Source organism: Adiantum capillus-veneris, chromosome 30 (genome assembly GCF_014529385.1).
Source record: "Adiantum capillus-veneris isolate H3 chromosome 30, ASM1452938v2, whole genome shotgun sequence".
Taxonomy (NCBI): Eukaryota; Viridiplantae; Streptophyta; class Polypodiopsida; order Polypodiales; family Pteridaceae; genus Adiantum; species Adiantum capillus-veneris.
In genome coordinates this window covers 5,187,041-5,211,452 of record NC_140960.1, presented here as the reverse complement: position 1 = coordinate 5,211,452, position 24,412 = coordinate 5,187,041, and the positions used below count along the sequence as shown (strand labels likewise).

The 24,412-nt window shown below is 45.1% G+C and overlaps 2 protein-coding genes across 3 annotated transcripts in view; both read right to left on the bottom strand.

Moving 5' to 3' along the window:
- LOC147417473 (uncharacterized) overlaps positions 1-12,384 on the bottom strand; it is a 45,788-nt gene extending 33,404 nt beyond the window's left edge. Inside the window, exon 1 of one of the 2 annotated variants that reach the window (XM_086507172.1) lies at positions 12,098-12,384. In XM_086507172.1, coding sequence (XP_086363298.1) covers positions 12,098-12,289 — 192 coding nt within the window. In that variant the 5' untranslated portion in view covers positions 12,290-12,384. The remainder of the gene's footprint in view (positions 1-12,097) is intronic. The other variant, XM_086507171.1, reaches the window with a different exon arrangement.
- Positions 12,385-21,999: 9,615 nt separating this feature from the next.
- LOC147417472 (uncharacterized) lies at positions 22,000-23,278 on the bottom strand. Its single transcript, XM_086506727.1, has 2 exons — positions 22,837-23,278; positions 22,000-22,100 (listed from the first exon to the last, which is right to left on the bottom strand). Exons 1-2 carry the CDS (start codon positions 23,276-23,278, stop codon positions 22,000-22,002), a joined length of 543 nt encoding a protein of 180 aa, XP_086362853.1.
- Between the last annotated feature and the right edge of the window lie 1,134 nt (positions 23,279-24,412).

Here is a 24,412-nt window from a genome sequence, read left to right as displayed (position 1 = left end):
ACAATTATAAGCACCAAGCATGGGCATTTCCGTTGTGAATTGCAACAATTGATTACTCTAGATCATAAGAAAGATTCGATCTCATTGTTTGCGTGTGTGTGGTGAACAGTTTGGCACTCCGTCTCTTTGTTCATCTACATTGCATGCACAGTCTTCGAGGAAGACAATATTTTTTCCACTCACTTTACATGGAATAGGTATGTTCATGGTTTTGTGTTGGAAATGGTTTCAGGAATTTTCAGCCATGAAGATTCTTGAAGAAGGAAGAAGCACGACTCTAGACAAAGTTGAAGCATTGAGGGAGCCACAGAAGACTTTGTGTTGCTTTCGGCGCGGCCCAAAGAAGAAGACTTGCAGACCTTTATGAAGTTCAAGTACAGCACGACCCACACATCAGAGTGGCAGGCGAAGAGTCCCTTCCAAGATTCCGGATGCTATTGGCGATCTCCCTCGACGCCATACAGTTCGGTACCAGTACCTCACTTTAAAAAGGAGGGGATGTCACGTGACACATCCAACCCTATGTGTCCGTGGACAAGCTACAACATGATCAGGGTTCAGTCAATCCAGTCAGTCTAGATTTAGCAGTGATCTGGCACTTTTGTGAGTCTATCCGTAGACCGTGCATGCCCAGTCACTTAGTGTAGATACATATCCTCTGGTTGCACACAGCATGATCATCAGTATTCCCATCAGAATCCATTAGAATCAGTTAGGGGATTTTTCCAGTGCATTTAGCCTATTTTTCCTATTTTTGACATTTTTCACTTATTAATTTAAGTGACTTCCCAACAAAAGTAGGTAGGGCAAATTGGGTAAGAAAATATATAAGCAAACCAAAGCTAGCATTCTTTGGCAGATGAGCAAGGAGCACAACAGGCCCTCAGGCAGCAGGTACTCCCTCTCTCTCAGCAAGAACCCCTCAGCACCCACAAGCACCTGGCGTTTTTCAGCTTTGCCGTCTTCGCCAACATCCCTTCAGCCCTAGCGTTTTTGCATAGCGCTAGCTTCCCAAATAGCCTGGCGTTTTCAGTTCCTGCATCGCCATCATCCCCAAATTGGCAAGCTATTTTCACTAACGCTATCAGATCAGCCTGGCGTTTCCATTTTCAACCTCATATGCAGCAGATGGTCAGCGTTTTCAGCATTCATGGATAGCAGTAGATTCAGCCCTAGTCATTGCAAGAGATCCACCATTTTCAGCCCTCAAAAACGCAGCCAAAACAGCGGTTTTCAGCCATCCGAAACAGTCCCAGATTTTCAGCCATAGAGTTTTTATGGACAGCAGATAGAAGACCACAGATTTCAGCTCTAAAGTCGTCGTCGTCATCCCCGTCGTCGTCACCGACATAGTCCCAGGTTGCATCGTCATTGTACCACTTTGTGCAATCAATAGTAGACCACTCTCGCCGACGAGAGTGGGGCCTTCGGAGGAGGGTTTTACAACGTCTATGGTGTCGGATCTCTCTTCTCTCTATCTCTCAGTCTCATACACTTGCACGCACAGTGTCCATTCACTTTGTTTGTGATCGTAGCATGTCTCATTAAGAACGGACGGCTCTACCTTCCATAAGAACAAAAGGAACCTTGAGCACAGTTCGGAGCACTCATCTTGAGCAAAGCGCAAGCATTCATTCCGTTGCACCTAACATTGAGTCTCTCGGCCCCTTCCTGCAAAACTCGGTCAAGTTAGTTCAAGACTCAAAGGTCACTCAGATGTCTTGGCACCATGCAGATGACATTCAGATGTAAATACCATAGAGAGAGAACTGACCACAACACAGAGGATTTCAGCTTTGACCAAGACATTGGCATGGACCACCTTCCTAGGGAGAGAGTCTGTGACGCGACACAAACAAATGCATTGATCTGATACATCTATGACCTCGATGAAGAAACCCTAACCCTAAACTCGTCACATATATCCAAGACATAGCGGTGAAGAGGGGAGCGCGCCCGATGCGCTATGGACTAAGGACGGGAGTGGCTGATAAGTCCGAGACAAGGACACAAAACTTCTTCGATATAGAGATAAAAAGCAAAGATAGGTTCCTTGGGTTCTTGATTCTTCCCTTGAGTTTGCAAAGCCGAAGCACGTCTAGAGCTTGGTCTTGCTAAGAAGTTGCCTGTTGAGCTTGGCTCATGTTGCCTCTTCTGCCATTTAGTGCTAACTTTGGTTTGCTTATATATTTTCTTACCCAATTTGCCCTACCTACTTTTGTTGGAAAGTCGCTTAAAAATAATAAGTGAAAAATGTCAAAAATAGGTAATATAGGCTAAATGCATTGGAAAATTCCCCTGACTGATTTTGATGGATTCTGATGGGAATGCTTATGATCATGCTGTGTGCAACCAGAGGATATGCATCTACACTAAGTGACTGGGCATGCACGGTCTACGAATAGACTCACAAAAGTGCCAGATCACTTCTAAATCTAGACTCACTGGAGTGACGGAACCCTAATCATGCTGTAGCTTGTCCACGGACACATAGGGTTGGATGTGTCACGTGACATCTTCGATATAGAGATAAAAAGCAAGATAGGTTCCTTGGGTTCTTGATTCTTCCCTTGAGTTTGCAAAGCCGAAGCACGTCTAGAGCTTTGATACCAATGCCAGGTGCAAAGGAAGGGTTAAAGGATTTTAACTCAAATCTAGTACTTCTCACAACCACAAGACTACTTTACTTCACTTGAAAGAACTGAACACAATGAGAGAGAGAGAGACGACACCGCATATCGGGTCCCAATCACCCTCAAGGGCCCCCTTGCTCTCTTGCCAAAGCAAAAACTTGCTTTAATTACTTCCACAATGCTGATACAATGGCTAAATGTTGAATGCTTGATGATGATGAACTGCAAAAATGCTAGGGCTGATCCGATGCAAAAACACTAGGCTGGATCTGATGCTGACATTGAGGATTTGCAGAATGCTAATGATATTGGAAATGCTAGCGATGGAAAAGCTCGGTGTTGAGGTGTTGTGGGGGTTGGATACTCTTGCGGAAACTGGGTTCTAATGTCCTAAAAACTCGAGGCCAAGTGACTCTTTTATAGGGTTTTTTGCCATTTGCCCTACCGACTTTTTTATAAATGTCATGTCAAAGTTAGTCATTAATAAGTTAAGACTTAAGGGACTATTCATATGCCCATATGCTTAAGTGATGGTACTATGCAAGTCAGGGTATGCAACTATGACCATCACGTCCTCTGAGAGGCTCACAAAGGTGCCGGACTAGATCCCTGACTAAGACTGACGCTAACCTGTGTCAGAAGCTTGTCCACATGGCTCAAGTGCAATGCGCATGTGACAAGGCACTACGTCAACATGCTGCCAAAATATCACGTTCCCACGCCATCAGGCGCCACATCGTCACCTGGTGCCCTATCCCCTCTTAGAAGAAGACTAATTGTCTCCAATTACACATGATGTTCCAAACTAAGTCGAGAGAAGTTCCACGGATGTACAAAATAAAACAAGTGAGCTAAAAATCCTCACGCCGAAGTCGGGCTACAGATTATCGACCGACAAAACGCTCACTGTTGCTGACCCTCGCCATCGCGCACCCTTCCCCTGACATTCCTCATCATCGCCTACCCCCCCCCCCAATCCCGCCGCTCGCAGCAGTTTTGAGAATTCAAAACAGGCCGTTAGATGGGCAGCGCTTGTGAACGTTTTGGGGGGGGGGGGGGGGGGGGCTCTCCTAAATAATACCTCAAGGCCAAGGTTGAAAGCTCATTCCTCTCTCAGCTCTCAACCTCAAGCCTCAAGGCTCGTAGCTCACATGCTCTAGGCTCTCCCTCGATCCTCAAGGCTCTCTCGAGTCTCTCCTTCTCCCTTGGGCCTCAAGGCTCAAGCTTGAAGCTCGGAGCTCTCTCTCCCCTTCATTCTCCCTCTCTGCATCTCTCCCTTCCTCTCGAATCTCTCCCTCTGTCTTGGGCCTCAAGGTTTTAAGCCTCAAGGCTCAAGCTCCATTTGGCACTTCTCCCTCTCTCCCTCTTTTGCTTAAGGCTCAAGTTTCATGTTCCACGCCGCAACATCTCTCTCTCTCTCTCTCTCTCTCTCTCTCTCTCTCTCTCTCTCTCTCTCTCTCTCTCTCTCTCTCTCTCAGGATGAAGGATGAAGGATGAAGGATGAAGCTTCATGGTGGGACGAAGTGCATTCCCGAGTGTTGGGGAAGGCCGGTGGTGTACGTGCATGGACGTGCAAACTATGCGGCTTTGAACGGCAATCCAGCACAACCAAAATCCGCGCTCACCTCCTTAAGCTAGAGGGACAACAAGTAGCAATGTGCAAGGCGGTCAATGAGAAATTGTTGAAGTGTATTTGAAGCCAAGGATGCCGCCATCAAAGCCAATAAACTAGAGAAAGAAGCGCCCAACCAAAGCGTCCCACAATCGACCCCAATGACTTGGTTTTTCCCTCTTCTACACCTCTTCATCGCTGGGTGGTGATGGTAATGCGGCAATGACAGAGACGGGGGCGACGTCATTTCAATCGGCATTATTAATGCCTAACACTACTCCAATCTCCACTCCCAAACCTCACCAACGCACCCTACATGCCTCTTGGGATCCATGAAGGAAGGAGGATGTGGATGCAAGTGTTGCACGCTTTTTCTATCTTAATCACATCCCCTTCTTAAAAGCTTGGTAAGACTTACTACCATTTTCTCATGATCAATCATCTCGATTCTCATTCTCATCTAAATCCTAATACCTCTTGTGTGTAGGTCAGAGTACTTCAAGACTATGTGCACGAGGATTGGAGAGTATGAGACACGCTATGTGCCACCTCGTCCGAGGCCCTCCGCACTACCATACTCGATAGAGAGAAGGCCGTTGTGGAGATGGCAACCCTCAACATGAAGAGGCAATGGACAAAGTATGGCATGACCCTCGTTGCGGATGGATGGAGCAACACTAGGAGGTCGTCCATTCATGGCATTGTTGCCTATTCCAAAGGGGAGATGTATTTTGCCGAGTCCCATGACGCTACAGAAACAAGAAAATCAGTGGATGTCCTTGCACGAGAGTGGGCATCCGCCATAGAGACCATTGGGACATATCTTGTGATAAGGCTAGTCACCAATGGGGAGGCATCAAACAGGGCACCCAAAGCTATTTTAGAAGGCATTTATCCTCACATCACGGTGTCCTTTTGCATGGCACATTGCCTTAACACCCTCCTGAAGGATTTCGGTAAACTACCTTGGATAGAGCCTCTCATTGCATCTACGTCTAAAGTGGTTTCTTTCATCAACAACCACAACGTGCTTTGAGACGAGTTCTTGAAGCGATCGGGGGGCAAAGTGCTTCTAAAGTATTGTGAGACCCGCTTTGCCTACAGCTAACTTATGGTAAGCCGCTTTGTAGAGTGTCAAAGTGCAATGTGGCAGCTCTTCATCAGTATAGAGTTTGCTAAGACTTCCCATGCAAATACAGCCACAGGAATATCTCTACAAGGAAGGTAGAGAATCCTGAGTTCTCGGAGTCTCTCAAGACTCTTGATGAGATGGTGAAACCAGTGATCCACTTGCTGAGAGTGATGGATGATATGCAGCCTTGCATTGGCAAGGTTTATAAAGCAATGGATCGCATGATCAATGTCAAACAAACAAATGACGTGGCATAACCACCCGGGTAGTCAGTACGGCCTTCCGGATTTCACGCTGACAGATGCCATGCGGCAGCAGTCCGGATTTTCGCATATCGCGCTGACATACTGATGTGGCTGCTGTACGGATTTCCGCAAATTGCGTTGATTGCTTTTGGCAGATTTTGGAACCTGTTGCTTTTAGAATTATTTTGCTTTTGGAATAGAAGCTTTTGGGGCATCCCTTGTAAGAATAAATAGGCCCGAGGGACCTCACTCTTCAGAGCATCTACACGTAGAGTCTGAGAGTAGAGGACCCCTTCGGATGTTGTACTTTGCTCAAGCCTTGATATAATAAAGAATACCGAAAGGGGCACCAGGTTTTGGGGCCAATACCTCTAGGCACAGAACTACGCCGAGCCGTGTCGACTCAAGTTTAAGTTTGTGAAGTATTTTAAGTGATTCTCTTGTGTGTTGTGCCGGATTCTCGACTTGGGGTGCCCTAGCCCGTAACAATCAAGGCTCTTGAAGATCTATGAGAAGGACTCAGATAGGCTCAAAGAAATCAAAGACCTTTACAGTAGCAGGTGGAACACCTATAGTTCACCTCTTCATGATGCAGCTTTTGTGTTGGACCCAAAGTTCCAAGGTGCAGGACAAGAGCGTGATTTGAAGGTGAATACACATTGGAACACCATCTTGAAGAAGCTTCACCCTAATCGTGACATGCAGCACAAAATCAAGGATCAGCTTGCATTTTACAGGGATATGCAAGGATCATTTGGGACAGCCGATGCCCAAATTGATCGCACCAAGATTTCCTCCATCTTGTGGTGGCAAGAAAATGATTCAGATGGTCCCGATCTTCAGCGACTTGCCATCCGCATTCTCAACGAAGTGGTTAGCTCCTCTTGCTTGGAGCAATTGTGGAGTGTGTATAGCCACAGTACATCTAGAAAGAGCAGCCGACTTGGAGTGGAGAAAGCAAATGACCTTGTTTTTGTCAGTGCAACTTAAGAATGCTTTGGAAGTCAGCATCCAAAGTGACAGACCCTTTTCTACAGTGGGAGATGGAGGCAGAAGGAGAGGTGCTTGGAGAGGCAGGAGGATCTACACATGAGGAAGAGCCTATGCAGGAGGATTGGGATGATATTCATGACATCCAAGACACCACTACAAATTAGGAGATGGAATGCTCTTCTGCCTCTACCCAGAGGTGAACATCACGCATGAGTCATGACTCGTTGCTCATTGGTTTTTGACATTTGTTTCCTTTGCGGCCACCGGCTTTGCCCCCTTTTTGTATTGCAATACCACAAAAGTGATTGAGTCTTGACATCACCTAGTAACTCTTACAGTCGTTATTTAGCACTCTAGCCTCTATATATCTTTTTGTAGCTACTTGTAGCGCATTGGCTGGCCTTGTAAGCCATCTTCACAATCTATCCTCTTTTTGATCCAAGCTTTTATGTGGAGGGAGGGAGTGACTAATAAGTCTGGAGCACGGACACGAAAATTCTTTGATAGAAAATTTCTAAAAAACTGGAAGCGCAATCCTAATCTATCTGCTCTTTGACTGGACCGGTAAAAACAAACGTCTGATGCTCTGATACCACTCTAACGGGACGGGCACCACGTGCCAACAGAAAAGAACAGACTGAACCACTTTAAGCACTTCCAATAACACTGAATTGAAAGAGATGCACGACACACGAGACACGAAGTGGCGAAGTTCCATCCCAGGATAGCATTGGTCCCAAACCTTGGCGCCCCTTTCGGTATTTCTTTATATTGCTTCAACATGGTACAACTCCCATGGCTTTGCTCTGCATCTCCCGCGGGTAGACTGCTAGAGTAAGAGCCCATGAGTCGTATTTAAAGGCCCTTGGCTTCTTAAAATAGTTTACATGAAAAGGATTCAAGCTAAAAGCATATGCTCTCCCAAAAGCCAATGCTCCAAAAGTAGCCAGCACATTTCACGGAAATTTGTACAGCTACCATGTCATCAACATAGAACGCGGGGGTCTATATAATCACCGCGTCATCAACCTTCAACGCATTTCGAGGGGGTGATGCGTCCATACAACTGCCACGTCATCATCTTCACACGAGAGATTGAGTGTGAGTGTGAGTGTGAGTGTGAGTGTGTGTGTGTGTGTGTGTGTGTGTGTGGGGTCCTGCTTTAGTGAAGTGTCTTGTGTCACTAGGGCCCCATCGAACGTGGTCCCATAAGTTGTCATTTTCTTCTGTTGCTTCTTCTCAGGGTTTAGGCCCCTTGGCCAGGATCTTCAAGATGGCTCGGGTCTTCAGTGGCTTGACACGTCAGCAGTTAGTGACACAATTCCGTGGATTCTCCCAAACTCAAGGTGGAAGACCCTTGGGCTGATCTTGTTCTATTTCCTCAAAGCACTTTTCTCCTGCAGAGGCTCATGCCTTCCTCTTCTCCTACTCCGTCGTGAAAAGTCCTGCAAACAAACACCCAGAGATCATCACATGAAAAACGCTTGAAGTGAAGTCTCGTAATTTGGAACGCAACTTGGTTCTCGAAATCTCTACGTGATGAATCCTCTCTTCCAATCCTATATAGAAGAGGTGTGTTCTCGGGTTCCTTCTCGTAAAAGCCCCATCCATGATGTCCATGGGCTGAAAACAGGGAAAAAGAGCAGCTTGTCGCAATGAAAACAGTCTCTGTAGGCACTCCTTCGCCATGGAACTCACCTACTTGGTCCTGGCAACATCCAGTACACTTGGGGCAGCCATGGGAGTCCTTGACGGCGTCTTCTTGGCGGATGAAATCTGCGGCAGCATGGGCTGATCGTCAGCGCTGGCCTTTTTGGTGCCTCAGAGTGAGAGAGACCGATTTTACAGATCCTAGCAGGCGGCACGAAGAGAGGGAGTCTTCTGTCACAAAGTGATGGCGTGGCATGCCCAAACTGGAAAGAACTTGCCAATGGGACAAGAGGAACTAAAATCCTAAGGGATTAGGGATTAAAACCTAACCCCTACCAGCTTGTGGAGCACCAGTTGAGGGCCCTAAAACCAATATCTTAGAAGCTTGACATCTGGGGTTGATTTCCATAAATTGCGCCCACATGCTGACGTGGCAGGCTGTATGGGTTTCCGTGTTTTGTGCTGGCTGTTTTAGGCAGTTTTTGGCACCAGCTTTTGATTGCAAATGCTTTTGGATTCAAGTGCTCTCTCTCTCTCTCTCTCTCTCTCTCTCTCTCTCTCTGCACTTCGCACAGAGAAGGAGATTACAGAGAGATTTGAAAAGTTACTGTACGCTGAATTTAGTTTAAGTTCAGCAAATTAATGAATAAATGACTGATTTTCATCGAAATCAGCAAGTGATGAAAATCAGCAAGGTTGACAAAAAATCCTCTGATTTTCAGCACTTGCACCTGCTAGATTGCTGAATTTTATCAAAAAACAGCGAGCAGCACATTAAATTTCACCTGCACACAAGCTTATGAGAAGAAAATAATCAATTAAACAGTTAATTTATCAAAAATTGCATGAAATGGTAATTATCTGACCCTAACCAGCCCGTAGGTGTGCACACAGTCCATCGTGCAGCCAAGTTGGCTCTGATACCATGAAACGAACGAGGAGAGTGGATCTCCCGGCTACACGGACCGCCTATAGACACGCGTCGGATGAACCACCCGACCATACTCACCATTCGGTAGCTCCCCCGTGCTTGGGCCAATGTCCGAGGATGTAGACGTGCACCTGTAAGACCGAGCGTCCCATACCACCCGGCCTCACCTCTCGAAGTGACCTCGCGCACTCCTAGCCTCGCGGGCTAACCACTGGCACTCTGCCAGTGGGGGTCGATACCTGCAAATGAGGCCTTGCCCTCCTTTTTATAATAATGGCCGACCACACTGGCCGTGTTCACACTACGTCCGCCCGAACACTGGACGCCCATCCCGACGGCGTTTGGGTTAGATCCCTCTCCTGTGAGCGGGACATAACACAGGGTCTCTTCCGGCACACTGCGCCATGGTGGCTCTTTTGCCTTGCCTCTACTTGGTAGAGACTCTTCCTTGCTTCTGCTTGGTTTTGTGGCTCTTCCACTTGCAGTTTGGATGTACCTATGCACTACTTACATGGTGAAGACCTCATGGATGTTCCTTGCTTTGTTGGTCTACTCCAAGGCTATAACTTCTACAACACCGGTCATTCTTCCCGATGCATCCTCTTAGCCGTCCTTAACCTCACCACATTCCATTACTTTCCCAGGGGGAGTTCTCCTATGTTGCATGTCTTCACGACTTGCACTTGTAGACTCTCTTGGATATTTTGCCCAGACCCCGGTGGTGGATGTGCTCCCACAGGTCGACTTTCCCCAGGATCTCCTCCGACTCTTTTGTCCGATATTGTGTGTGCCATGGAACGACAGATCATATTGCAGCTTATACCCCCAAGACGACTCTTCTCCCGGAAGATTGCAAATATTACGGTCTCTACATGGATGGATTGCTTATCCTGTCATCTTGTCTACTATGGTGGACGATGCCTTCCCTATTGAGCCTCTTCTTCCTGTTCTTCCTCCCTCTTCTGCTATAGCTTCTTTGACTTGGATATGTTACCGTTTTCCACCTCGGCAATTTCCTCTCCTCGTGGTCAGAGTGTTCCTCTTCAGGGGGGTCCCCATGTCTTGTCTTCTGCTGCTACACTTGTCTTCTGCTGCTACACTGGGTTCCTACATCTCAGTGGTGATCATCACCGATGGGCTATTGGACGCTCATCTTAGGTTACTTCCTCGTATAAATCCTCTTCAGCGTAGCTTGCCACTCCATCAGCTTCCTTGTGCGACATGATCGGAGTTTCCTCACCCTTGGTCATCATCACATTGGTGATGTACGGATTGTAGTGTTGTTTGGCTTGCACTCCTCATCCTTTCCTCCCGGGATTTACATCTTCTCCACATTTACCAGGCGTGTAGCATTCTCCTCGACAACTTCTTTGCATCTGTTGTTGAGGGGGGGGTGGGGTGTTAGATTTTCTTCATCTCCAGATACTTCACACACTATCTACAGGCTTCACACATATCACGTGCACTTGCCCTTGGTTGTGGGTTGGCCACCCGTACACCTGCTGGACAGGGATCTCAAGCACATTTAGGGTTGTTCAACACATTTCCCACTTTAGACCTGTTTTGGTCACATATTCCCCCATTTATATTGGAGGGTCATATTTTTAGGGCATTGGGCTATATTGAGGATTATTGCCCAACTAGCCACTATTCTCCTGTATATAGGAGGGGGCACCCTCTTTCTCATTGTCTTGTCTTGTCTCACAAAATGTAGCCATCTGGAGTTCTTGGGCTGCCAGCCTTTCCACCATCTGACTCCTGTCATGTCTCTTCTTTCCCTCTCGTGCCATTATCTCTTTCTCTCTCTCACCTTCCGTTGCACACTCTGACACTTTTCCCTCAATTCCCTCATGACACACAACATGGTTTTTCTCATCAAATAACCTTCCTTTAGAGCATAACTTGCATTGTCTCCCCATTCTGTAACCGGAAAGAGGTCTCAGATCCGTAACATACTGATCAATCATATCTTCGAAATTATGGCGCTGTATCGCCGAGATGGCCAATACCTATGGCTTTTGAGATAATGCATCTGCCACTAAATTCTTCTTTCCCGTAGCATGAACAATTTGGAAATGGAACTATGACAAAATGTTCGGCCATCTCATTTGCTGCTAGCTTACATTACTAGGAGAAACACTCTTACTATGAGTCAACCCCCATGAAAAAAACCTCCGTTTTTGTAAGCTCCAAAATTTGCATCTGAAATGTTCCAGGTGCAATCAGCTTGAAACTCCTGAAACATTCCAAACACCTGGCAATTGCTTTCTCTGCAGCTTATTGCAGTTATCGCACCCACAACCAGGAGATGAATCGTCATGCGTAGTACATTATGTGTTGCATATTTTGAGACGTTGACAATGGACACTAGATAGAAAGAGATGATGATCTTAAAAACATTGCGAGTTTCCTCTAATGATGCATATTGGCAAGCAATCCCCTTATGGATCAACAAGGAAATGCAATCCAAATGGAATCCCTGGCTAACGAGAACCAAGGGACAAGAAGGCATCAACTTGAAGAGATCTATCTGACTTGGTTTCAAAATAAAACTAAAAAAGTTTCATGTGAACATACAGGCAATCAAACCATCAATAAATATAACATGAGGTTCTTTGTGGTCAAAATCGCCTTTTGACACAGCCAAACCTGCCCCATAAATCCAGTCATCATAACCACAAACTCAGCTCCTCGAATCATCACATGTCGACCACTACATACCAATGAGCACCAAAGACAAACAATGTATCCCATCAAGGCTCTTACAAACATATGAAGGCTGAGAATTTGAAACCTCAACCAACTTACTGCATCTATACACTAAACCCGGTATGCGTTGGGCCTTGATCAAAATAATGATAATAGCAAGCCTGCAACCTTAAAGAACGAGTTATAGATTACCTCAAGCTCCGCAGACTTCATGGCGATGGGAATGCAAATAAGGAAGACGCCAGCAAGAGCGATTGCCGTGTTGCGGCGCCAATGGCGAGGGTTGCAGTACCACCCACCTGTAAGCGCCCACACATCCTTGGGGTACCCAGGGTAATGCCCCTTGTGGTGGTGGCCCCCCGCATGATGATGATCACCACCCATCCACACTTGCTGCTGATACAGACGACAGAGCCCCCCCTCTCTTCTCGGGATTGTTCCGGCGACGTTAAAAGATCTCTCCGCTTCTCGCTCTCCTCTCTCTCTTTCTCTCAAAAATGAAAAAACGGTGTGCCATGATTGCCTTGATTGTCTAAGGCTGGGTTCACATTGAGGAGGCGGAAGAGAGGCTCCAAAAGTTGCTTTTCCGCATGGTAGAGTTATATAATGCACACTTTCGCCACCCATTTGTTCACATAGAGGGTGGAAGAAAAAGTCACTCGATTTTCTTCCACCGGCTTGTGTGAACATTGGGCAGCGGTGGAACAAAGAGTGAAAGGAAGAAGCATTTAGCATTTGCACCAATAAAGCATAGTACAAACCATAGCATAAAATTTATTAAATTGAATGCATTTGTTACAAAAGCTCTAACTTGAAGATGATGATGAATCTACTTCCTCTAAAGCCTCATTTCCAAAAATTTCTTGAACATTCATATGTGCATGCTCTTTGTACATTGCCTTTGCAATACTGTCTCACCTCTCGGAGCCTACTCTAAGGTCATTGGAACCTTCTTCATCGCTCCCTTGAGCACACTCCATAGCCTCCTCTGCTCCAACTTCCCGTGTTGCCATAAGCTCCATCATGGATGTAGCAACTGCTCTTCGATCCTCTGCCGCACGCCCAACGTGACCCGCCAGTTCTGCTTCTGCCTCCCGCACCCACTCCATATCAAAAGATTCTCCATGGTGGATACAAAGGTTGTGAATCACAAGACAAGCTGCTACAAGATCTGGCACATAGCGTAGATTCATGTCACATCTTTTTAACAAAATTATAAACCTTGCTTCAACATTCCAAACGCTCTCTCAATTGGCATCCTTGTACTGGATTGAATGAAATTCCAGTAGTACTTGAGGCGTGACAGGCCTTCTTTGCACCCTTTGAGAGGCACTAGCATATATGGCCGTGCCGGATAAGCGCAATCACCAACTAGACAATAGTTGCCTAGCTCCCCTTTTGCACATCTTTGTCCTAGCTCACTTCTAGTGAAATTCAAGGAGTCATGCATTGATCCGGCCCATCCAACATCATAATTTCATATTGAACACTTAGCGGATACGGTTAGTTGCAGCAAAATAGAGTGGAATCCTTTTTGATTGAAGTAGTCGACATGGTTGTCCCTTGGTGCAATGATGGGAATGTGGGAACCATCTATCGCACCAACAACAAAGGGGATTCCTCTTGCAACCTCAAACTCGCGTGCCAATGTCGCAAGTCGAGAGCTTGTGGGCCATCTGATGTACAAATCCCTAAGGCCAGATTTCACAATTGCCTTGCAAAAATCAAGTACAATTCCACAAGATGCACTCTTGGCACATCCATAAGTGTCACCGAGGCCCAAGAGACCATCTCCAGTAGCAAGTCTGGTAAGATCAATTGCTACTCTATCTTCTATTGGCACAGCCTTGTGAAAGTTTGTGGATTTCTTTTGCATGAAGGGTGCAAGCTTTCCATAGAGGTAATTGAAGGTTTCTTTGCTGACCCTTCGACGCCCCTTGAACATGCTAGCATTGTAAGCACTTAGGAGATAGCATTGAACAAAGCCTTGCACTACAAGAGGTTGTGTGCTCTTGTGACGCTTTTAGCGATGAAAATACAATGGGTTTTTATAACCCCCGGTGTCGCTATGAGCGTCGATACGAGGACGTCGCTATGGCAGTCACTATAAGCATCGCTATAAACGTCGCTATATAGCGACGGCTATAGCGACGCTGCAGGGCCATCAATAGCGACGCTTATAGCGACGTTGCAGAGCCTAATATAGCGACGGTCATAGCGAAGCCCGAGATGAAAAAAAATTGGTGGCAGGGCATTACCCATCAACCATATTGAATGTTTCATTTGTATATTTACCTTTGAAAAAAAGTGCAAAGGTAAATATAGACCCAAAATAGTCACACACAAGACAATATAATCATTAACTCCATCATCCATAGTACGTATTGTTTGCAAATAAAGATACAAAAATGACAAGCGTGAATTGATGAAAGTAAATCAATGACAATTGTACACATACGCAAAATCACTTGATTCTTAATCATTGCAAATATAATAGTTACAAACCATTGTCATTATTTTAAAAATATACATGGTTTTCAACAAGACGTATAAAAGTCGTCTCATGATACATAATCTATGACAAAAAGAAATTAATGCTATCTAGCTATGGCTAAACTGACGTCGTCTAATCAGACATCTCATCGCGTCGAAGCGACATATCTGTCGGATGCTGCAAAAAAAAACAATAAGATAGCTTTTTGTAAGTATAAACATATAGCGACGTTTATAAAACAATACAATAAATAGAAAAGAATAAACCCTAATACTAACCATGCCGCCGGGAGAACTCAGGATGTCTATAAGGGCGTTTAAGCCCTTCCTGCCTGCGTACTCACGCTCGTATGGTGTGGGATCACGTCCTGTAAATGACCACTGTCAAAACATACAAATAATCCATTACGTTAGAATTTCAAATTCCATAAACCCTAAACTATCAAACATAGATGCGAAAACACTTACAAAATCGGCCTCAAATGATGCCCACCCGTCGCTCCCCAAGTGGTGCGAGCTCCCTGCCTCTACTCGCGCTCTGGCTGCCTCCTTACGTTGCTTCCACTTGTCAGGATTCTCGTGTGCTTCTTTCTTCGCATGCTTCCAATCTTCTTTGGCCAACCAATCTGGTATGCTCCACCCATGCTTGATTGCTTTTTGCACTTCGGAACGCTTATGCTTGCAGTATTCGCGCATTCGAACCTTCATCACATCTTCATTGAAGCGGTCATCCTGTGTTGGAACGGGAAACTCGTCATGAAGCATGCTGATGACTCTATCTTTTAATTCATTCGGTACTTCACTCCAGGTGTTTAGTATGTAGTGTCTAAACACCTGAGAGCAAAGACCACGCATGCGCGAAATCACCTTCTTGCCTTCATCATCCAAGATGATGTTGCCACTGAAGTCGACGGAGTAAGGCAAGCCCTCTCGCCGCTGACGCATGAACCTGGGTATCTCGGCAGGGGTCTCTAGCGGCGTGTCAACGGGGGTACGGACGCCAGGTGTCTCCACTGGAATGACTCCTGGAGGAGTAGCTAGTGGTGTGTAGCTGCGGGGAACGGCAGTCAGCCGTGCAAAACCTGGTGTCGATGGCGATGTCGTGGCTGGTGTCGGGACGGGCAAAGAAGGGAAGGGTAAAGAGCCTCGTCGAACACGAGGCGGTGTCAAAGCATCGGTGGCGCCACCCCACAACAATCGCCACCGCCACCACTAGAGCGTCGGTGCCTAGACGAGTGTGAAGATCGTCTCGTCAACACCGAAGCTTCGGAGCGCGCTAAGGACTCCGAAACAGAGGGAGATGTGGATGGAGTAGGAATGCGCGATGGTGCGCTAGAGCAATGACGCTCCACGTACCACTGTCTCTGCTGGGGTGACAAAGAAGAAAGAAACTCCTCATCACCCATACCTGCATTAAACACACGAACATTTAAACTTAATATTGAATGAATGGAGTAGAAAACATGGACAAGTAGATAGATAGAGAGAGAGAGAGAGAGAGAGAGAGAGGAGGAGGAGGTGCTCGTCGTCTCTGCTTATGAGAACATACCTAGAGCATACGTACCTGGAGTGGACGCGAAGAACATTAAATACAATGACGCATATAAATACAATGACGCAATGACGCAAATACTTAAAGAGCCAGAGTTTTTACAAAACGGAGCAAAATTGTTCAAAACGGAGAATCGTACAAGAACTTGTAGATTTGGAATGTTCAAAGGCTAGCAGCAACAAAAAGTGTTCTTCTTCTATTCAACTTGAGTGATGAAAGAGGCAAGTGCATAACTCTCAATTTACAAAACGGAGCAAAATTGTTCAAATACAATATTTATGGCTTTAAGAGATCTCTCTCTCTCATCCTCGCATAGCTCAGCATAACTTCCTATATCTATATAGAGCTCTCTGTTTAAACAGACGTCCTCTGTTTCATTTTGTAGATCCTCTGCATGCACCCCATAGAGAGTAGCAGCTTGATGTTCGTCTGGCACCACCTCCACGGCTTCTGACTGAGCATCTTCTCCAATCTCCTCCATTGATGCCGCTGTGATTGGCACATGGTAGCCTTCATACGTCCGTGCACTACGAGGGGCTACCTCTATGACGTACCACCAGTTTGATGCAGACTTTATAGGATGAAATATCACCTTCCAGAGCCACATAACTTACATGAGAGCTTCCAAGCACATAAATCCATAGCGTGTCCCGGGCTTTATCAAATCCGTCTAGCCACTCTCCAATGTACACTAGGGACTCTGATACCAACCTTCTGCCATGCTACCCTCCGGACGTGCCTTTTGAAGCACATATCCCTTGAGCGTTTTCATGAAATGTTCTAAAAAGAACATCCATCTGGAATGTACTGTGCCAGCTATTTCCACCTCATCAACTATGTGAACAAGAAGATGCACCTGAATGGTTAGCATGGTAGTAGAAAAATGTTTCTCAAACATGCACACAACCTCCGCAGCGTTTAGTTTGGTGAATGGTATGGAGTCTACGTTGATCTCATTTTATGAGATCCATTGCACCAACTTTGCAAAATTGTAGATTGTGTTACGGACGTCAAGAGACAAACATCCCTCAATGGCAACCGGTAAAATAAACTGCAAAACATGTGCAACAATGATATTAAAGTCCACACACGAATTTGTTACACAATTCCCACTATGATATACTCCACTATGAACATACCTGACATATTTTATGCCAGTTGTGTGACTTCAAACCGGTAAGCTTTCCTTCTTTAGTAAAACACGTTCAGAGCGAGTGCATTACGCCAGTGGGGGTCCGCAAAGATCGAATGGTCTCTTTTACTTTGCGTTCTTGGGCTCCTGTGAAAATCCATGGTGCTTTAGGGAGTTTTATCGATCCATTGGACGCTGTTTGCAGCCAATATTGCTCCATACGATCCACATTTCTAAGGTCAACTCTGGCTCCCAAAGTATCTTTCTTGCCGGTCAGATGGTCCCATAGTAGATTACCCACATTCTTCAATATGTGCATTGGATCGAGCAAGTGATTGATCATGAGTCTGGCCAGTATGGTAACTCGTACCATAGAGATAGTCTCTTCATCCCTAGGGGCAATCCGTCATCACACATCTCCTTCTACTCTAACCATGCTTGTGCAGACATCCTCGGTGGCTCTCTTCCCAAAAAGCCGTTGCGTAACACATGATTCTCTGGAAGATACGCTTGATGACCTTCGTAGATTTGCTTCTTCAATGAGGGCGCCCTACATGCATTGAGTCTAGGTCCACATGTGACACATGCTCTGTATCCGCTTGTTTGAAGCCATGCATGTATACACATGATAATAGATCAGCTTGAGAAAAACCAAGATTTACAGTGTCTGAGTGAGGAGTGTAAATAGATCACCTGAGCATTCTGTTAGTCCAGGATAGTCATGCATGGTCCACATTAGAATGCCTCTGATCAAAGCATTCCGTCGACCTGTGTGTCGGCTCATATCCACCACCTCTATGCCAATCCACAATTGTTGTAGCTCTTCCAATAGTGGACGAAGATACACATCCATATTCTTCACTTTATATCGCCCCGGCACAATCAAGCTTAGCTATAGGTACCCCTTCTTCATAGTCAACCACGGGGGAATGTTGTAGTTGACGATGACAACGGGCCATACACTGTAAGATGTTGATCTTTGACCAAATGGATTTATGCCATCCATAGCCAGGCCTAAGTGAAAATTTCGAGCTTCCCTGGAAAAATCCGACCATGTTCCATCTATATGTTTCCAGGCTGCACAATCTGCAGGAATCCGTAGCACACTATCTGAAGATTTATTCTCCTCATGCCATGATGCTAGGGCGGCCATGGACTTACATTCGAAGAAATGCTTGATGTGAGGAAGCAGAGAAAAATGTCGCAAAACCTTTTGCATAATTTTTGTTCCGTGGAGATCTACTCGATATCTTTCGAAATCACATTCCAGACACTTCTCCATGTCTATGTATTCCCCTCTGAAAAGAATGCAATCATTAGGACAAGCATGGATCGAATTGTAATCCATCCCCAATTTTCGCAAAATCTTTCTTGCTTCCTCTCGGGAATCTGGCATCACATTATCAGCTGGTAGTATGTGCTCTTTGAGCAATCTACACAATATACAAATACGGTACAATTGTGTAAAAATCTATCAGATCATTATACATTTAGAGTTTTATTAAAGTAAACTAATTGTAATAGATCACCTGAAAAGTGCTGTGACGCTAGTGTCACTCCATCCAAACTTTGTCTGCATGTTGAGAAGAACCAGGAGCGCTGTCAATCTAGACACACGTGCTCCATTATACAATGGCGTATCAGCTTCACTTTTCATATCATCATAGACAAGCCTTTCTGAATCCATGATCGTCTCGATCATTTCATCAATCTCGGGCTCAAACATTGCCTCATTGGGAATGTGGTCTGCATGATCATCCCCCGAGCTCTCAGAGGCTACATCTTGTGGCCTCACATATGCTGCTTGACCAAAGCGCCTGCGAACATGTCTATTGGGTTGCAAGATTGCTGCCTGTTGGCCAGCGTCAGAGTCCGAAGAGTTATAATTGGCAACAACTCGATCTATAATAGATGTATCGAACTCGCCAAATTCGCGAACGTGCTGCAAAGAAACGCTCTTGTCTGTCGCACAGCATGCTTGCAATGGTTACAAGGACATAAGATCCTCGTTGAGAGATAGGTGTTTCGGTTGGACGCCCCCACATCTCGTTACTACTCATAATGAGGGTAAAAATCTTATAACCTGGACAACAAATTTAATCTTCTATTGGCATTCTTCGTCTTTTATCTCTCTCTCTCTCTCTCTCTCTCTCTTTGTTCACACTGTAAACTACCTAACATTCTCTAGTCATGTCCAATCCCCGCACACCTGGGTTCAGAGGTGCACATAGATCAGAACCACCGGGTTATAATCTCGTCTTTATTGGTCAATGCCTATATTTGTGGGTACAAGAAATCTACACACCCACGTCTACATGATACTGCATGTAGTGGACAAAACCCCTTTGCCTCTTCTCTAGCTGTAGCATTTCATAGCATCTTAACATCTTTTCACAGTAGATCTTTGTTTGTAGCATGCATGTACGCCATTCTTGCAATGTAGCTGATGTCTGCGCAAGGCACTTAATTCTTAACTCTAGATTTGACAGGATGTGGTGTGTGTGTGTGTGACCCTTGGAATCGTCATCTTGCATCGCTAATTTCTATGTAGGCTCAATTTGCTTTTCCATTAGCTGAACATGACGGCTTATTGTATGGTAGCAGCAGTCGAACATGCAGGTGGAATTGCTAGTCCGCATGGACTGTCGAGGCTGTGACTGCAGGAAATTTTCTCGCCATTTCTTCTAACCTTATCTTAAACGATAAAAAGAAGAAAATGGTATAACCTTTCTATCACCCAAGTGTGGTAGATTGGTTATGCCAATTCCCTCTTCAATAACAGCTAAATAACTTAGATCTAATCTAACATAACGTAAATAAACCTAAATTAATAAACCTAAATCTAATCTAATATAACGTAAATCTAAATCTAACGTAAATAAACCTAAATCTAATCAAACATAAATCTAACTAAAAATAAACCTAAATCTAATCTAATTTAACTTAAATAAACCTGAATCTAATTTAACGTAAGTCTACATCTAACCTAATCTTTAACGTCTTTTGGGATAGTTTCCTACGATGTTAAAACTCTCTTCTTCTTGTGTGTGTGTGTGTGTGTGTGTGTGTGAGTGTGTGTGTGTGCCAATAAAAAGAGAAAAATGGTATAACCTTTCTATCACTCAAGTGTGGTAGATTGGTTATGCCATTTTCCCTCTTCAATAACAGGTAAATAACCTAAATCTAATCTAATATAACATAAATAAACCTAAATCTAATCTAAAATAACGTAAATCTAAATCTAACGTTAATAAACCTAAATCTAAATCTAACATTAATAAACCTAAATCTAATCAAACGTAAATCTAACTAAAAATAAACTTAAATCTAATTTAATTTAACTTAAATAAATCTAAATCTAATTTAACGTACGTCTACATCTAACCTAATCTTTAACGTCTTTTGGGATAGTTTCCTACGACGTTAAAACTCTCTTCTTCTTGTGTGTGTGTGTGTGTGTGTGTGCCAATAAAAAGAGAAAAATGGTATAACCTTTCTATCACCCAAGTGTGGTAGATTGGTTATGCCATTTTCCTCTTGAATAACAGGTCTTGAGTTCAACTCCTTGTCGGCTAGATTTTAGGTCTCTTTAATTAGTTTCCTACAACGTTAAATTAACTCTCTTCTTCTCGGGTGTGTGTGCACGCCAATAAAAAAAGGAGAAAAATGGTATAACTTTTCTATAACCGAAGTGTGATAGATTGGTTATGCCATTTCCCTTATGAATAACAGGTCTTGAGTTCAACTCCTGTTGACTAGATCTTTACGCTCTCTTGGGATAGTTTCCTACGATGTTAAAACTCTCTTCTTCTTCTTCTTTTCTCTCTCTCTCTTTTTTTTATCTCTCTCTCTCTCTCTCTCTCTCTCTCTCTCTCTCTCTCTCTTCCTCTCTCAATGTGTGTGCGCATTCTTTGTTTATGCATGTATGTGCGTTTTTGGTTTATGCATGCTCTCTCTCTCTCTTTCTCTCTCTCAATGTGTGTGTGCTTTCTTTGTTTATGCATGTGTGTGTGCGTTTTTTGTTTATGCTTGTGCTCTCTCTCTCTCTCTCTCTCGTTCTATCTCTCTCTCTCTCTCAAAAACACAATGTGTGTGTGTGTGTGTGTGTGTGTGTGTGTGTGTGAGAGAGAGAGAGAGAGAGAAAGAGGGGAAGGGACCATGAGAGTGAGGAGAGGGAAGGAGCATACCTGACTCTCCTTCCTCTCCTCGTGTGTGTGTGTGTGTGTGTGTGTGTGTGTGAGAGAGAGAGAGAGAGAGAGAGAGAGAGAAAGAAAGAGGGGAAGGGACCATGTGTGTGAGAGAGAGGGACAGAGAAAGAGGGGAAGGGAACATGAGAGTGAGGAGAGGGAAGGAGCATCCCTGGCTCTCCTTCCTCTCCTCGTGTGTGTGTGTGTGTGTGTGTGTGTGTGTGTGTGTGTGTGGAGAAGAAGAGAGAGAGAGAGAGAGAGAGGGAGAGCGTTACCTTGCTTGCTTGAGCGCGCGTCGAAAACTCAGATTTGAGATCTGCGTTTTCGGACGCTCTCGGTTATTTTTTTTAGCCCTGGCGGCGACGCTCATAGCGACGCATATAGCAACGCCGTGCTTTTTCATGTTTGAGCGTCGCTACTATTAAGCATGTCTTGTAGTGTTGTGGATGTGGGTATGCCCACGCATGCTGTAGTTCATGACCACTCCTTCGGTTGGCAATCTTCTTGAGGCTTACATACCGTGCCATGCACTCACAAACATGCAACCAAGTTCGCACCATGGACTCATCATTGCGAAAGCTGGGTTCCTTTAGCAATTCATAAATGGCTAAAGAACACAACCATGCACAACAAGAGCCATTTCCTTGGATATGGCCATTGAATCCTGCGAACACGTTGAAATGATGCAAGATATTTAGCACATGGTCCACTTTAATTTACAGCATTTTTATCATACTTTGAAACCTAGAGGCATTTTCATACACTTCGGAAGCACAAAAATAAAATCTGCAAGCTTTGAAAGCTTTGACAAATTACAACAAAACTTTGAAAAAACATAGAAGCTGTGAAAAAACTAGGTGTCACCCCCCCTAGACTCCTTCAAAAAATACTCATAATCATGCGCATTGTAGCTAGTATATTGAGCCTCTCCTTCTCCAAGGCAATATTCTGGCTAGCGCTCTCCTTGAGATGCTCCAAGAGAAGTTTCCCTGTACCGGCCATCTCGGCCACGGACTCCTCGTACTTCGGAGCGACTTTACGGCTTGAGGACAGAGTGGGTTGGGTCTTCTCTTGATGTGGAGAGGGGTTTTCTTCTAAGGTGTCACCATTTGTTGGGGTAACATCCTCCATTGTGGATGAAGAAGTGTGGCTAACAAGAGTAACAGTGGCTCTGGCGTGGTAGTATTCATCCACTATGTCGAACCATTTGCATATATGCCTCCTATCATTACCAGAAATTGAGTTATGGGCTTTGTCCTGACAGTATTGTTGCAACATTGCTTGCCACTTTTTGCCGCAACTTTCACTATCTTGATCAAAGTCAGGGTAAGTGGCGGCTAGTTTAGCAGCCACCTTTGCCCATAAATTGATCCCTTGCGTCCTAAGATTATTGAACTCCTCATTCATGGCCCCCAGATATGAATGAGTTGGTCCACCCACCAATCTTTCCACTTGCTTTTCTTGTTGTCGTCGTCGTCATCGTCTCCCAAGTCGATGGTGCTCTTCTTCTTCAAGGCTTTGGGCTTCTTTGTTGCAGTCTGGTTTTGTAGCATAGCTTCCTCATTGGTGGCTTCTTGCCTCTTCGTCGATTTGGCACGGCTTGCCTTGGGTTGAGAAGCTCGCGTGGCATTAGGGGTAGGGTTGGGTGATGGAGTGGATGCCACATGATCGGGGGCGGCATCCATATTGGAGTTAGGACTAGTGGCACTCAAAGGGGGTGAGGGATGAGAAGGGTGTGTAGCCATAGGAGAATGTGGGCTATGAGCATTTAGAGAAGGAGAGGGATGAGGTGGTGGAATATGAGAACCATAATTAGGGGGTCTAAACATAAAGGGCGAATTAGGAGAGATGGAGGGAGAGTTCATCATGGTTTGGTAGCCATGAGGTGGCATGTGGAATGAAGGGTGGGGATATGGATAGTAAGTGGATTGAGAAAACGGAGGTTGGGGGAGAATAGGGTCGTCATCTTCCCGTTGGGAGTCAAAAAATTGATTTGGGTTGGAGTCCATCGTACCTATAATGCAAAAAAATAATAGTGTTAAAGAGGTCAATGCATAAAAGTGTGAATCGCAAAAATCAATGCGACCTTAATGAGCCAATATGAATCACCGTTGGCCGCTTGACGCTTCAATCCTGCAAGAACGCCATCATATAAAATGTTGGTACACCATAGAGCATATCAAACAATCTTAATGTTAAAATAGAGCATGTCAAATAAGCTTAAAATTTGACACTACCCATTGTGCTTGTAGAGCCCTCAAAAGCAAAAGAGCATGGCTTTGTTGTCTGTGTTGATGTGAGAGGCTGACAATAGAAGATAATGATACATTTTAAGCTTAGTATAATAGGGGAGAGGAGGAGAAGGTTTCATGTGCTTGTAAATCCCTCAAATGCAAAAGAACATAGTCATAGCCTTGATCTCTGTGTTGATGTGACAGGCTCACAATAGAAGATTTTGCTCCATTTTATAAGGAAATGGGAGAGGGGGGGGGGGGGGGTTCCTTTTTGTGAAAGTTGGACCTCTTAGGAGCCGTTTGCTTTTTATTTTTTTTGGGAGATGGGGAAGCCTCAAATGGAAAGGAAAGGAACGTTAAGCTAATAAAGTGGGAAAGGTAAAAGCTATGCATGGCGGGTCCGTTAATCGACGTGGAGGGTGGAAGCCCTTTGGGCGAGGGGGGGGGCGGGGAGTCGGAAACAAGAGGGGGCAAGCCTTCCATGCACTGGCAGTAAAGACGCCTTGCTTTCGCCGCCTACTGTGAACACCCCTGTGCACGCAGGCGCTTTTGATAGGTTGCAAAAAGAACCTGCGTGCTGCCGCCGCCTGTTGTGAACCCGGCCTAATACCATTTTTGAGAATGCTCCAAGGAGACCTAGGCCACTTGGCAGCACCTCATTGGAGGGAGATGATTAAAAAATAGAGATGTCAAAAGGTCGTGAGCTATCGAAGAGTGAGGCAAAGTCAACTAATTGTGGAGCACACCCAATAATGGACATAGTTGGAGGAGAGAGAGAGAGAGAGAGAGAGAGAGAGAGAGAGAGAGAGTGCAGAGCGAGGCGAAGTCAGCTATTCTTGCAGAGGTAATTCTGTGTGTGTGTGTGTGTGTGTGTGTGTGTGTGTGTGTGTGTGTGTGAGAGAGAGAGAG